Source organism: Mirounga leonina, unplaced genomic scaffold (genome assembly GCF_011800145.1).
Source record: "Mirounga leonina isolate KUSES-001 unplaced genomic scaffold, KU_Mleo_1.0 Mir_129, whole genome shotgun sequence".
Classification (NCBI taxonomy): Eukaryota; Metazoa; Chordata; class Mammalia; order Carnivora; family Phocidae; genus Mirounga; species Mirounga leonina.
Genome location: NW_023270323.1, coordinates 49,422,481 through 49,436,351, shown reverse-complemented (window position 1 = coordinate 49,436,351; position 13,871 = coordinate 49,422,481). Strand labels below are relative to the sequence as shown.

At 41.5% G+C, this 13,871-nt stretch overlaps 1 protein-coding gene across 2 annotated transcripts in view; it reads right to left on the bottom strand.

The window, feature by feature from the left end:
- TMEM156 (transmembrane protein 156) overlaps nt 1–13,871 on the bottom strand; it is a 48,083-nt gene that overhangs the window by 5,188 nt on the left and 29,024 nt on the right. For both annotated transcript variants that reach the window (XM_035005128.1, XM_035005129.1), the window contains 2 exons: nt 13,285–13,404; nt 11,556–11,639 (listed from right to left, as the gene is read on the bottom strand). In XM_035005128.1, coding sequence (XP_034861019.1) covers nt 11,556–11,639; nt 13,285–13,404 — 204 coding nt within the window. The remainder of the gene's footprint in view (nt 1–11,555; nt 11,640–13,284; nt 13,405–13,871) is intronic.

Here is a 13,871-nt window from a genome sequence, read left to right as displayed (position 1 = left end):
AAATTATTGACTCATTTGAAATTTACCTTAGTATTAGTGTGAACTCTGGATTAAGGTAATCTTCTTTCCTAGATGATTATTCAGTTGTCCCAATACCATTCATTCAATAATCCTTCTCTTTCCTACTGATTAGATATGCCTCTCTCATCATTTACTCAAGTCCTAAACTTTCTAATTTTCACGACCTGAGCCAAAATCAAGAGTTAGACGCTTAACTGCCTGCACCACCCAGGTGCCCCTCATTAGATATTTTCATCTACTTAAGTACCAGTACCATGGTGGAACGGATACCTCTCCTCTTTCTTCTTCTATGTCAATTTTTTCTGGCTATTAGTGACAGCTTATTTTTCATCAGGATATTAAAATGACCTTGTTCATGATTTAGGAAGAACTCATAACTTTATATATTCATCTTTCTATTCAAGAACATGATATACCATTTCATTGTTGTTCAAGTCATTTTTATGACTCTCAGGAGAATTTTTCTGAAGTTTTCTTCAGAAAGATCTTGTGTAGTTCTTTATATTAATTTTATTCCTAGTTATTTTATCTTTTTATGGTTATTTTAAATGCAGCAGTATCTTCTAACTGGTTGTTATTTAAAGATATGAATGCTGGGGTTAAGAGACTCTTATCTCAGGAAACAAACTGAGGATTGCTGGAGTGGAGGGGGGTGGGAGGGATGGGGTGGCTGGGTGATGGACATTGGGGAGGATATGTACTATGGTGAGCGCTGTGAATTGTGTAAGACTGATGAATCACAGACCTGTACCCCTGAAACAAATAATACAGTATATGTTAATAAAAAAAGATCACTATATTCTCTTTGCATTTAACTATTATAAGAAAAAGAATAAATATTAAGGAAAATATTAAATATTGAAATTATTAAAACCCTCAAATAAAATATTTTTAAATTATTTAAAAAAAAAAAGATATGAATGCTGGGGCACCTGGGTGGCTCAGTCCGTTAAGCATCTGCCTTTGGCTCGGGTCATGGTCCCAGGGTCCTGGGATGGAGCCCCGCATCGGGCTCCCTGCTCCGCAGGAAGCCTGCTTCTCCCTCTCCCACTCCCCCTGCTTGTGTTCCCTTTCTAGCAGTCTCTCTCTCTCTGTCAAATAAATAAATAAAATCTTAAAAAAATATATAAAGATATGAATGCTATTGATTTTTTGTCTTAATTTCATACCTTGTCTCTTACTGAATTTTATTTTTAAAGAATTTTTTAGAGCATTTTCTTAAATTTTCCAGGTACACAAAGTGATCATTTTCCCTTTCCAATTTATTTATTTATTTTTTTAAAGAGTGGGAGAGGGAGAGGGAGAAGCAGGCTTCCTGCCGAGCAGGGAGCCTGATGCTGGCCTCGATCCCAGGACCCTGGGATCATGACCTGAGCCAAAGGCAGACGCTTAACGACTGGGCCACCCAGGCGCCCCTCCCTTTCCAATTTGTCAACCAGATATCTTTGTCTCTTACCTAATTGTGTTGACCAGTACTTTCAGGACAATGGTAGGTAAAGTGGCAACAGTGAACATCCTTGAAAATTCCTGGCTTTACAGACATGCTTTTAGTGTCTCCCTAGTAAGTATGATTCTGGGGTTTTGTTTGAGACAGATATATGTTATCATGTTAAGGAAGTTCCTATTTATCTTATTTTTATTAGGAGTTTTATGAAGAATGGGAATTATAGTTTATCAAGTGCATTTTTAGGATGTAGAGAGATAACCAAATTTTCCCTTTGATCTATTAATATGAGTGACATTAATAGATATCTCCTAATGGAGAACTGTTCCTATATTCTTGGAATAAGCTCCTCTTGGTCATAGTAGGAGTGTGTATATGTATGTATATATACATATATATTTTTATACTGTGATACTAGTGGATTCTTTTGCTAATATTTAATCAGAATTTTTGCATAGATATACATGAGTAAGATTGCTCAATGATTTCATTTTAGACACAATCTTTCTTAGCTTTATATGTTATTAATGTTTATTTCACAATAGAATTAGGAAACATCCTTCTTTCCTTCTTTTCTATGGTCAATAACAGTTTAAATACAACTGGAAATATCAATGTTTTAGAGACTGGTAAAAATTCCCCTGTGAACTGTTCTTTCTGTTACCTTTTCAGGGATAACTGACAAATTTTCTATTTCTTCTATGATAATTGTTCTGTTTAGATTTTCTATTTCTTCTGGTATCAGGTTTTGTCAATTTTTCCAGAAAATTATCGATCTTAATTAGAGATGTTAAAAAGTAGCAAGTGCTCTTTAAGGAGCAGGAATAGATGCCTTTTGGGGACCATTTCCACAGACATTGAAGACCCTTCCATTTCTATGGAAATGCTAAAATAACCACCAAAGCTAGAATTTCTTCTTACAGAGAATTTGGCCTTCTAAACGGTAAGTGACAAAGCTTTCCTGACTGGTTAGGACAAAGGTGAGAAAATGAGACCAGTTTTTACCTGGACACAAAGCTCTCATCTCCTTGCTCTCCTCCTCACAGACCCATTGCACTGCCTCCCCTTAGCATCCTTTATTTTTACCTTATTGTCACTAAGTACAAACCGCATCTACGGGGCTAGTTCCCTCATCCCTATTGTCTCACACTGAAAGTTCCTAGGAAGCTGGGATTTCGTCTTTCTAAATCTGTGCTTCTCAGAGGGTGGGTGTGGTAGGCAGAACTCTAAGACAGCCCCCCAGCTTCTCACCCCCTGGTGGAATGCCCCTTGTAATCCCCATCCCTTGAGCATGAGCAGGACCATGAATGGAATTTCCCTCCTGTGATTGGATTACATTATATGGCAAAGATGAGATTTTTGCAGGTGTATTGAGTTATTGAAAAGAGAGACCACTCTGGGTGTGCCTGACCTAATGAGGTAAAAGCCTTTACAAAAAAGACTGGGCCCTCCCGGAAGTTAGTGAGGATCTCTTGTGGGACTTCAAGAAGCAAATTGCCAAGCTGTGAACTGTCTCTAGAAAGGCCACGTAGCAGGAGTCTGCAGGTGGCCTCTAGGTCCTGAGGCAGTTTCTGGCAGACAGGCGGTGAGAACCCAGGGACCTTAGTATACAACCTCAAAGAAATTAATTCTGCCAACAACCTGAATGAGCTTAGGAGTAGAGCCTCCATATAAGAACATAGGCCAGCTTGCATCTTGATTTTATCCTTGTGAGACCCTGAGATCCAGCAAAGCTATGCCCAGATTTCTGACCCACAGAAACTGAAATAACAAAGGTGTGTTGTTTTAAGCCACTAAATTTGTGGTAATTTGTCACACAACAATAGAAAACAAAGTGATCAACGGACCCTTGGCCTGCAAACCATAAGAAGCTGAATTTAAAATGCAGGTTCTAGAACCCTGTCCCAAATCTACTGAATTATAATCTCCCTTCAAAATGGTCCAGGAGCCTGAGATTTTACAGACATCCAAGTTGATTCTGATGCACATTAAGCCTTCAGAATGAACTTACCAGGCAGATAATTGCTTAGACAATCTTTGACAAAGTATCTTATCATGTCCAGAATTTGAGATTTGGAGACAGTTTTTTTAAAGTTAAAATACCAAAAGAACCTTTTCATGAAATTAAATAATTACCAAAGAAAATTAACAGAGCTCTTTTGCTTAGAAAGCTAAACTGCTCATCATTTGCTTATTCATTTGGTTTGCTGATGTTGTATAATATGGTATAACCATAATTTACTACAGAAAGCTATTATCTGTCAAAGTGATGGTTAGTCCAAAATAACTCTCTAGTGGTGCATTATATTCTGTTTCTCCTAGTTTCCAAGGACATGTAACTTATATACTAATAGGAAAACTTCTGAAAATTTGATAAAAAGGTAGGATATATGTCATTTTAATGCCTTCTTCAGAATAGCTAAGATGGGTGGGATATTTTTCTAGTTTTACACTGGGAAATAGAATTTCTTTCAAATAATATTAATTCACCAACACTAGTTAAGGCAGCAGAAGCAGCCAGGAATATTTTAAAACTTCACAGAAGTCTATTCATGAATTTGTCAAAGGTCTGAACCAAACATTTCTTTGACTTTTTTTCAAGAACCTCAGAAGAGCCTAAAAAATTAAAAAGAACCTCAGGATGAGTTTTGACCTGGCTGAATCTAGAGAACAAAATGAATTTCCAGCAGTAGAAACTTTGTTTAAAAATAAAACTCCATGCCGTATGTTCTTGAATAAACCCCTGTCACAATGCCCATGACATCGTCCAGGTCGCCCTCTGATATTTCTTTTTCTTTTTCTTCTTCTTCTTTTTTTTTTTTTCTAGATCTCTATCATTTTTCAGAAGTGTTTTATATCTATGACATCTGGCATCTAACCTCAATTCATCCTTCCAAAGTAATTCTTGATTCCCACTGAGTCATGGAAACTTGCAAGATGTTTTCTTCACTTTGTTCCTGATGATTTTCATGTCAAAGACAAGGTGCATCTCCCACAGCGAAGGTACATCTAAAACCTCCTCATCCTGGCCAGGATCTCTTGGCTGTTTAGAGAATTTGCCCCATCAATTTTTTATATTTGTATTTCCAAAACTACTTGCTCAGCTCTACTTGGTTATGAAATTGGAAAGTCAAAATAGCTAGAAACAAAAACAGAACAAGGAGCGGTAAACAGGGCTAGATACCCATACTATATATAATCCCAATAGTGAGTTTACCCAATTTTGTTGTAATTGCTTATTTGTCTGTCTCCTTGTGTACAAAGACTGTGTTTTGTTTTGTTTTTTTTTTAAGATTTTATTTATTTATTTGACAGAGAGAGACACAGCAAGAGAGGAAACACAAGCAGGAGAAGTGTGAGAGGGAGAAGCACGCTTCCCGCGGAGCAGGAAGCCCGATGCGGGGCTCGATCCCAGGACCCTGGGATCGTGACCTGAGCCAGAGGCAGATGCTTAACCGACTGAGCCACCCAGGCGCCCCACAAAGACTGTATTTTATGCACTATATTCCCCAGAACCAACCTTGGAGCATGACACATGATAGGTAAAAATATGTGTTGAATGACTGAAAGAATGCCATCTAACTTCTTTGTGCCTCATTTTCCTTAATAAAAATGTGTGGGTACAAGCAGGGCAAGAAGTCAACTCTGGGGTGCCACGTAGGAAGTTGGGGATAAGAAAAATAAGATTGTCCTCTGAGAGTTGGTCTATAAAATCAACTCATAATCACAACAGAAACGTGCAAAGTTATCTTCAGAAATCATTCCCAGGCCAAAGCCTATTAAGTGTGAAAAGTGCTGTGTTAAATGAGCCAATCAGGCTACCCCTAAAATGAGGAGGAAGGCCTTTCAAGCTGTGTTGGCAAAGGACTCTACCTTTAAGACCTCCCAAACAAGCCTTGGCGGTGATTCAACTTCCCACATGGTTTTGTCTAAGCAGAGAGGGCACACATGTTAGTTGTCAGAAGTGTTTTGGCCCATATTTTCTCTCAACTGTATTGCCTTCTGCTCTTATAAACCTGTTTTGTGAGCTGGATCACACAGTGGATCTTTTTTGGTGGGCCGCCATTGCAGGAGGCTGAGCCCGCAGGCCGGAAGGAAGGCTTCGGACCAGGTATATTCACCAATGTGAGGCCCCTGTGTTGCCTTGCGGGTGGAGCAGCCAGGCAGCCCCCCTGGCAGGGCCCTGGCCTCGCCCCGCGCCTTCTCTTTAAAGGTTCAGCAGTGTGTACTGATGCCTGAACTTCCTCATGACTTCAGCAAAGCCCGTGTAACTGCCTTGAAGCTATAAGGAAGAAACTAAAGGTAAGGGTAAATGAGGTAATTAAGGTGTATTTTGATGTACTTTCCGCACTACCAAGTGCAAAACAGAGTATTTTTCCAAGCGCCTTTTTAAGCCCACTTGAGGGGTCAGCTAGAAATTGGGTAGGACCCAAATATGCGCTCAGCAGGGGTGGGCTATGGATGGCTGACCTTGGAAATGGGGACCTCAGCGCTTCCTTCCCTTCCCTGTACTTTGGGAGATTCAGCCATGATTCTGCGGTGACGATAGCAATAAATGTCTACACTGTTGCCCACAAAGTACTTGCTCTCCTTATAAGAGCCTCTCCAGAAATGAAGGAATTCGCGTTAATCTTCACAGATTACTGCAGTCAAGGTGGATGCGGATGTTTTCAAATGGTTTGGTGATTCTTACTCAGTTCTCTAATCTGCCTCCAAAAAACCCTTCCAGTCCTATTTCTTCTCCCATCCAAGTACTAACCAGGCCCGACCCTGCTTAGCTTCCGAGACCAGACGAGATTGATCACGTTCAGGGTGGGATGGCCGTAGACCCTATTTCTTCTTATTGTCCTAGGAATGCAGAACTTCAACATTGCTATGCATCATTCTGACCTTTGCATCACATAAAAACCTGGGCCCTTTTGTGCAAGCCCAAGATAGCTAGTGGCTTTTTAGGGCTAATAGAACCAATTATGGTAGCTTAAAATAGATTTCCATTATTCAAGGAGCCAACTTTCTACTACGTTCAGAGCTCCATCTGTTATCGTTAACAGTGATCCTAAAACCATTCAGCTGTTCCAAATCTGGCCAGTGTGAAAATCAGATGAGGGTGGGAAAGTACATGACTGCAAAATTACCTAGAATTAACAACTAAAGAGAACAGACAGCTGCCAGTATTCTGAGCCGTTGTCTCAGCTCCCAGCTCATTCACACTGCGGCTATCCTTAGCACTCCAAGGAATGAAGCTGATGAAGAGTTTAAAAGTTATAATTTAGGGGGGGGAACGGTTTTGAAGGGTCTTTGTAAGACAGCAGCAGGCATTCTTTCTGCATAGTCCATGTAGAGTTGTATTTACTTCACAAATATTTATTAGGTACGTACTCTGTGCCCTCATCTACACTGTGCTATGAGCTGGGGACGCAGTGATGAATATTATCAGGCAGAGTCCCTGATCTCCAGGGGCTCAGTGGCTCATGGGAGCTATGTCAATCCAATAATAACACACATATATAATATATAACAGTAGTGACATTGGCACAGAGAGAGCTGTGTGGTGTTATGAGGATGTGTGAGAAGGGGAATTGACCTAGTCTAGGAGGTCCAATATGACTTCCCTGAGGAAGGGTCAGTCAAGCTAAGATCAGAAGCAAGGCTTGGGGTGAACTAGACAAAGGCAGGGTGGGAGGAGGGCAGGTCTGCAGGGAGGGGTAAGGGAGGCAGGATGTTCCATGTGGGGAGAATCTGCACAAAGATTGGAGAAGATGTTGATCTGTATATGTTTTATCATCAGGTCTTCCAGACCTAGCACAAAAGGCTATCACGTAAAGGCATTCAGTGGATGAGTTAGAATAAATCATCCTATTCTGCCTATAGATTCTTCTTCACACTTAAGAAATTCTTCCTGCATCAAGAATCACCCTCTGCAGGGGCTCCTGGGTGTCTCAGTCGTTAAGCCTCTGCCTTCGGCTCAGGTCATGATACCGGGGTCCTGGGATCAAGCCCCGCATCCAGCTCCCGGCTCAGCGGGAAGCCTGCTTCTCCCTCTCCCTCTCCCTCTGCTTGTGTTCCCTCTCTCGCTGTCTCTTTCTCTCTGTCAAATAAATAAATTAAAAATCTTTAAAAAAAAAAAAGTCACCCTCTGCATTCTGCTCTGTTCTGTAATCAAGCAGATGGCTCCAACCTTTACTGTTTTATGAACCCAAATCTGTACTCTCGGAGTCATAAATATTATAGTTAAGCAAGTAAAAATTAAATTTCCATGTTATTTTGCCTGGTTGTGGGACATCTGGCACGAGCAATTTATTTTCTCTCCTGCTGAAAATTGAAACCGGCTTAGTCTTTATTATGCTGGCCATAAACATGTTGCAAATTATAATTTTACATTGCCATTAGTTATATTTTGGGGTAATACAAATTACTGGGTCATCCACTTCCTTTTGGCATTTAGTAATTCTCTTTCGCAATAAAAATCCATTTTCTTTGCGTCACGGTCCCTAAGAACCTACCCACATTAGCTGCAAAAAAATATTTCACTAATGCTAAATGTCACTCTGAGGGTGACTCACACTGTCACACACAAGCTTCTACAGCAGACAGAAAAGGTTTCATCTCGGTTTCCAGTGTGAACTGTAAAAGAACAAGGTGCGTTTTGATCTGTGGCTTGAGCCAGCACGACGAAATTCCCCAGTTCACCAGAGCCCGTAAGCTCTGTGCCAGAAAAGCCCGCCAGACAGAACTGAGTTTGAACCCAACTCGGCCAGGAACGGGCTGTGGGTCAATTACTTAAACTCTCTTAGTTCCAGGTTTTCGCATCAGGAAAAAAGCGAGATTCTTGTGAAATGAGATAAAATGTTGTCTATGAAAGTCGCTTAATGAATGTGTATAGTTTAATTAGGTTTCCCTTCTTCTAAGGCAATGGGGGTGGGGAGCGGGGTGAGAATCTCCTTAACTGGGACATCAGCTCCGTGAAAGCAGAGACGGCGCTGGTCCAGGCCACTGTCTTATCAACGCTTAGCATAATGCCTGATCCTGAGTCGGGGTTCAACAGATTTTGGTTGAGTAGTTGAAGGTAAAGAATTTCAAGTTTTCAAGATTTCACCATGTTCAGTGGACATAGAGGGGAGAGATGAAAGGAGCCCCTTCACTGACCCATGCAGCAGGAGTCCATGGAAGCTCTAATCCTGGATACTTGGTGTCCTAGATATTTAGTTATTGGCTCTCCAACATGAGGCCATCTCTGGGGTGCTCTCAAAGATGCAGGAAGCCAGAGGGGTAGAAATTCCCTCTCCCTGCTTCCTGGCACCCAGAGTACCAATCTGTGGCCTGCCCTCAGTCAGCCAGATACCCTTCCTTGGGGCTCGCCATCTTGGACAGTGATGCAAAGCTGGATGGTCAAAGGGTGTAGCTCTGGAAGCTCAGAGGAATGTCGAGTGGTGGTGACACCACCAGACCATTCCCATGGTGACTTTGGCTGTACTCTTGGCTGCCTGGCCTCCTTTAACTCCTGTTCATTTTCCAACTTCTGAATGCTTAACATTCCTGGTGTTTCTATGGGTTACCTACCGGTTTTCCAATAGGTTTCCTTTCGGCCAAGCCAGTCAAGTTGATCGCTATTGTTTGTGTCCAGTGATTGGGGTCCTAGCCCACTGCTCCTGCCCCTGACTTTGGTCTCCCAACATGACCAACCCTTTAAACACTGTTTCCAGGGATGCATTTCAAAGTGACTTTTGCATAGTTCTCCAAATCTCTTCTTCAAGATGGTCAGTGTATTCCATGATTCTCTGACGTCCTTGGCAACTCTATAGAGTTATATATTCTTTACCGAAGTCAAATTATGTTCCCTCCGATCACTCTCTGGCTCTTTGTTTTCATCTTTCCCAAACCCCAAGATAAATTCCTTCCTCATCTGCTCTTTTTGATTCTATCCTCATTTCCCCTTAGGCTTTGTGTGATTTAACAAGCTTTTATTGTGCACAAACTACATGCCAAAAATTATGCTGGGGACAAGGATCCAAAGCTGAATAAGAGAATCATCACCTGTGTGAAGATAACAGTCAACTGAGTAAAATGTAAAGTAGATTCATGCCAAGACAGGCAACAGAAGCCAGCACGCTTCTCAAAGCAAGGAAGAAAATACAGGAGGCCTGTTAAAGCTTGGGATTTGATTCTTTGCGACACGGCTTTCTGCAGGGAGGAGATGCCTTACTCTGCCCATGTTCGCTGTGCTCTGGGACGTGGGGCCAGGGTCTGGGTCATCTCGCTTTATTTCTCTCTCGTCCTTTTGAGAGTGTGAGCCTGTCTATCTCCATGTGTACGTGTGTAACAACACTTCCTTTGTAATACATGAACAACCGGAGGGACATTCTGGAACATACAGCTTGAGACAACGGCAAGCTGCTTCGCTGAATGGGACTGTAGTCGCTGCTCCCTTTGAACCGTGTTTTCTACTCGTGTTACTGCTCCACCAGAGAACCATGCTGGTGCGTTTTCTCCTTACATTCTCACCGCGGCCTGTAACCCATCATGACAAAGAGATGCCTTAAAAACGGCACTCAAGGGAGACATTATTTCCTCCCCATTTCTCTCTCAGAAAGAGCAACTTATAATAGGAGGGGGGGAAATTGCATCTAGGTTAATGGCCGAGACCGTTTCCTATGGTGAATGAAAATCAAAGGCTCATAAATACAACTTGTGAGGTTAGTCTTGTGGTTAGCTAGTACTTTAAATTTGTGATTCCCCCGATTATATGAGTCGACAGGGGGACTATCGACTTTTTCTCAGACAAAGCCGCAGTGCTCAAAATTATGTCTTGAAAAGAGCAAGGACCAGGATTCCCGAGGCCACTGAAAAAGCTCAGCAGAACTAGGCTAAGACATTCCTGGTGCATGGATGTCAGGCCTGGGGCCCACCTAAGAGGGGAGAACAGGGGAAATGCCGTTTTCTCCCTATAAAGATGAATTTGGGCATTGGAAACAACCTTCTGATTTTAATGCCATTAATCAAACAAAACTGTCACTGACCACACAAAACTTCCATCAACGTTCCCCACATGTAGCAGGTATCAAATGATCACTCCGCTACTGCTTATTATTAGCCATCGGTGAATACGTGGAGAACAGAAAGTCTGCATTTTTTTAAAACTGAGTCAGTCCTTCAGGTGCACGCAATCCCATTTTTCCTCAAGTTAGGGGTCTGAGTCCCTGCTAATTTAAATAGATAAGAAAAGCCTCGGGAGCAGAGTTCCCAGTGAAACGTGTGCAGATCTGCATGTGGCTACCATGCAGTTGTGGGGGGCGCCTCGGGCTTGGTTCACTGTCCTTGCATTTTTGAACACCGTTTAGACACCAGACCTGAAGCCTCCTTCTCTGACATCTCACAAAGTCTGAAGGAGCCTGCTAACCAGCTGGACGCAAGGAGCTGTAGAAACATCACTCCTCAGGCCGCGGTTTGCACGGAGTCCAGGAGATGACATCTTCCTGATGAAGAAGAGCACTTTGCCCGCGTCCCAATCTCCCTCTCTTCCTTTTTAATATGACTTGACAGCTTGAATTCAGAAGGAGGCTTTGCAATTAGGAGATCGAACCACAGCGTCTGTGCCAACAGCTCTCTTAGCTGCTCTAATTAGGGTTCCCTTCTTCCATTTGTGTTTCTCGGGAGAGGATGGGGGACTTTTTAATTGGGGCTATTAGAAGTTCTTTTTACACAATGACACCCTTTCCTAAGTGAAAGCTCCAGCAAAAAAGCCATGCCACTCTGCAATTACTTCTTGCAATTCTGAGGAATAATGGTATCTTGTCTCATTTAAAAATAAATCTGAGGCTTCTTCCTTATTGCTTTCTCTCCTCTGCCTACTCACATGAATTTCTTCTTGCCAATCAGGCAAACTTTCCATTATTTAAGGAGCTACTTTTGATCGTAACTGTCCCCTGATAATAAGACATATTAAACTAGATTTCATTTGCCCACAGCTCCTTTCTTCCAGATACAAGGCTAATTTAAATGAGCTCAGATCATTTGATCTTGGGTCTATAGTGAAACGGTGAGGGACTGGGATTCTCAAAGCCGTGCTCTGTTGGCACGTCCCAAAACTCACCTGAAATAACCTGCACGTTCAATGTTCGCAGTTTCTCGGAATCCTGTCCTCTTAAGAGGTCAGAGGTAGGTTTGTATTTATGACCTATTCCAAGAAAAGAAATTAAATATTTAAATGATAAACAAGCACATTCTTAATATATATTCCCCATGTTGATTCAAAGGATTACCAAGGAAAATGGGCCATCTACAACAGGGCCAGGAGTAACAAGACATTAAGGGCTTTCCTCTAAGTTATTTTCCATGAACAAACACAGGATCTTTCTAAAACAAGTGGTTTCTCCACTACCCTAAATGTTTTCATGCCGTCTCCTCTAATGAAAAGCACCAGCTCTTATGTATAGAATATTATATTGCTTACATGAATATACATAGACATATACAGAATATTTAATGTATATTTAATATTTAATAATATTTAATGTCCTAAATGGTGTGACATGTTTCATTACTTTACACGCTTGGATTTGTAAGGCAAGCCTTCAAAAGCCACTAAGCCTGTCATTTGGGTGGATGTTCATAAAATGGTCACTCTCCACTGTTGCCTTCTAGATGGTTTTTTCTAACTGGCTTCTGTCTCTCTTTCCTCATATGCAGTTATATGGAAAAGTGGATGAAGAAACTCAAAAATGTGCAATATTTGCAAATAACATTTTTATTTAAACTGATATAATTTTTAAAACTAGAAAGACCCTAGGTCTTGACTCCGACCTTTTGTTAGCTGTATAACTTTGGAAAAACCACTTAATCTCTCTACAGCTCAGGGGTTTTTTCCATCTATGAGTGAAAATAATAGTACACACTCTGTTTAAGTACTTGGAGAATCTAATTTAAAAAAAAGACCTGTGAAAATGCTCTGAAAATGGCTATTCTACAAATACATAATATTGATGATGTTATTATATATTAGCCTTATATACTAAGGTATCAATGGCAAGACTTAATATGAAACTGCTCTTAGAAATACCTGCAACAGGGGCGTTTGTGTGGCTTAGTCGGTTAAGCGTCCGACTCTTGATTTTGGCTCAGGTCATGATCTCAGGGTCATGAGATGGAGCCCCGTGTGGGGCTCTGTGTTGGGCATGGAGCCTGCTCAAGATTCTCTCTCTCCCTCGCCCTCTACCCTCCCCCCTCAGGTTTGATATTCAGCCAGTACATGCGTGGGTTACACATCAGAAGGGTTGGTGTATGCGTGGGTACACACCACTAGGACCATAAGTCAATGTCCATCCTGATAGGTGGACGCCTGGGTCATACAAATATTTTTAATATCACCCCCATTGCCTGATTTCCAATTATACATTATAGCTCTGCCCTGCCAAAAATCTACTGACACCCTTACACCTATTAAAGATTGACCTCTACTCCCACTCATCACTTAGAGCCACTCTGTTCATGATCTCCCACTCTGAAATTCTGGATCACCATCCTATTCTTCTACCTTTCTCCCTTCACTTGCACTAAACCTCTGCTCAACCTCCAGCCGCCTTCAGCTCCTTGCCCAGCCTCCCCTGCTACTCACTTGTCCAAGTAGACAAAAACACATGAACCTCCTTGAACGCTAACACTGTGTTTCACTTATATTTATATTCCCCAGGTTACCTAGAACTGCCACTTACACACAGTAGGGGCTCAATAAATGATAAATTGAACTTTAAAAAGAATGTACATCTATAGAGAAGATCCTAACTGGATTGTCCCAAGCAATGGATTTATTCCTCAATACTTACTCTGCCATTTCCACATTCTTCTGTGGCTTTCAAGTATTTTGTGGAGAGTGAGGGCGAGAAAAAATATAAAAATGACCAGAACTAAAACATACCAAGTGATCTTCATGGAACAAGTGAAATCTGCAAAGAAAAAAATACTATAAAAATACAATAAAATGATGCAACAGAGAGAGGCCATATGGTGATGTGGTTGTGTTCTACTACATATTTTGGCCTTAACTGAAAAGCTCCGTATATAATCATCCCTGTTATAGGGTCGTTTGCCCTCCTGATTTCTTCCCTGATATGTTAAGTGAGTGTATTAAATGAAGAAATTTGACCAGGGAGCTTCCAGGGATCCCTTTGATCCCAAGATTCTAGGATTAATTTCACTTACAGGTCATGTAGGTGTTAGTTTCCTTGTGGTTGCTATCACTTAGCTAAGATTACAACAAGCTGAGTCCCAAAATCAGGGCCATTTGTAAATAACAACGGTGGCCCTGGGCCACACAGTCAAAAATTATGCCCTCACATGGACAAAGAGATAGTGAGTGTAAGGAAGATGGAGAGGAAAGAAAAAAAGACATACAAAGAGAAAAGGTTGGACT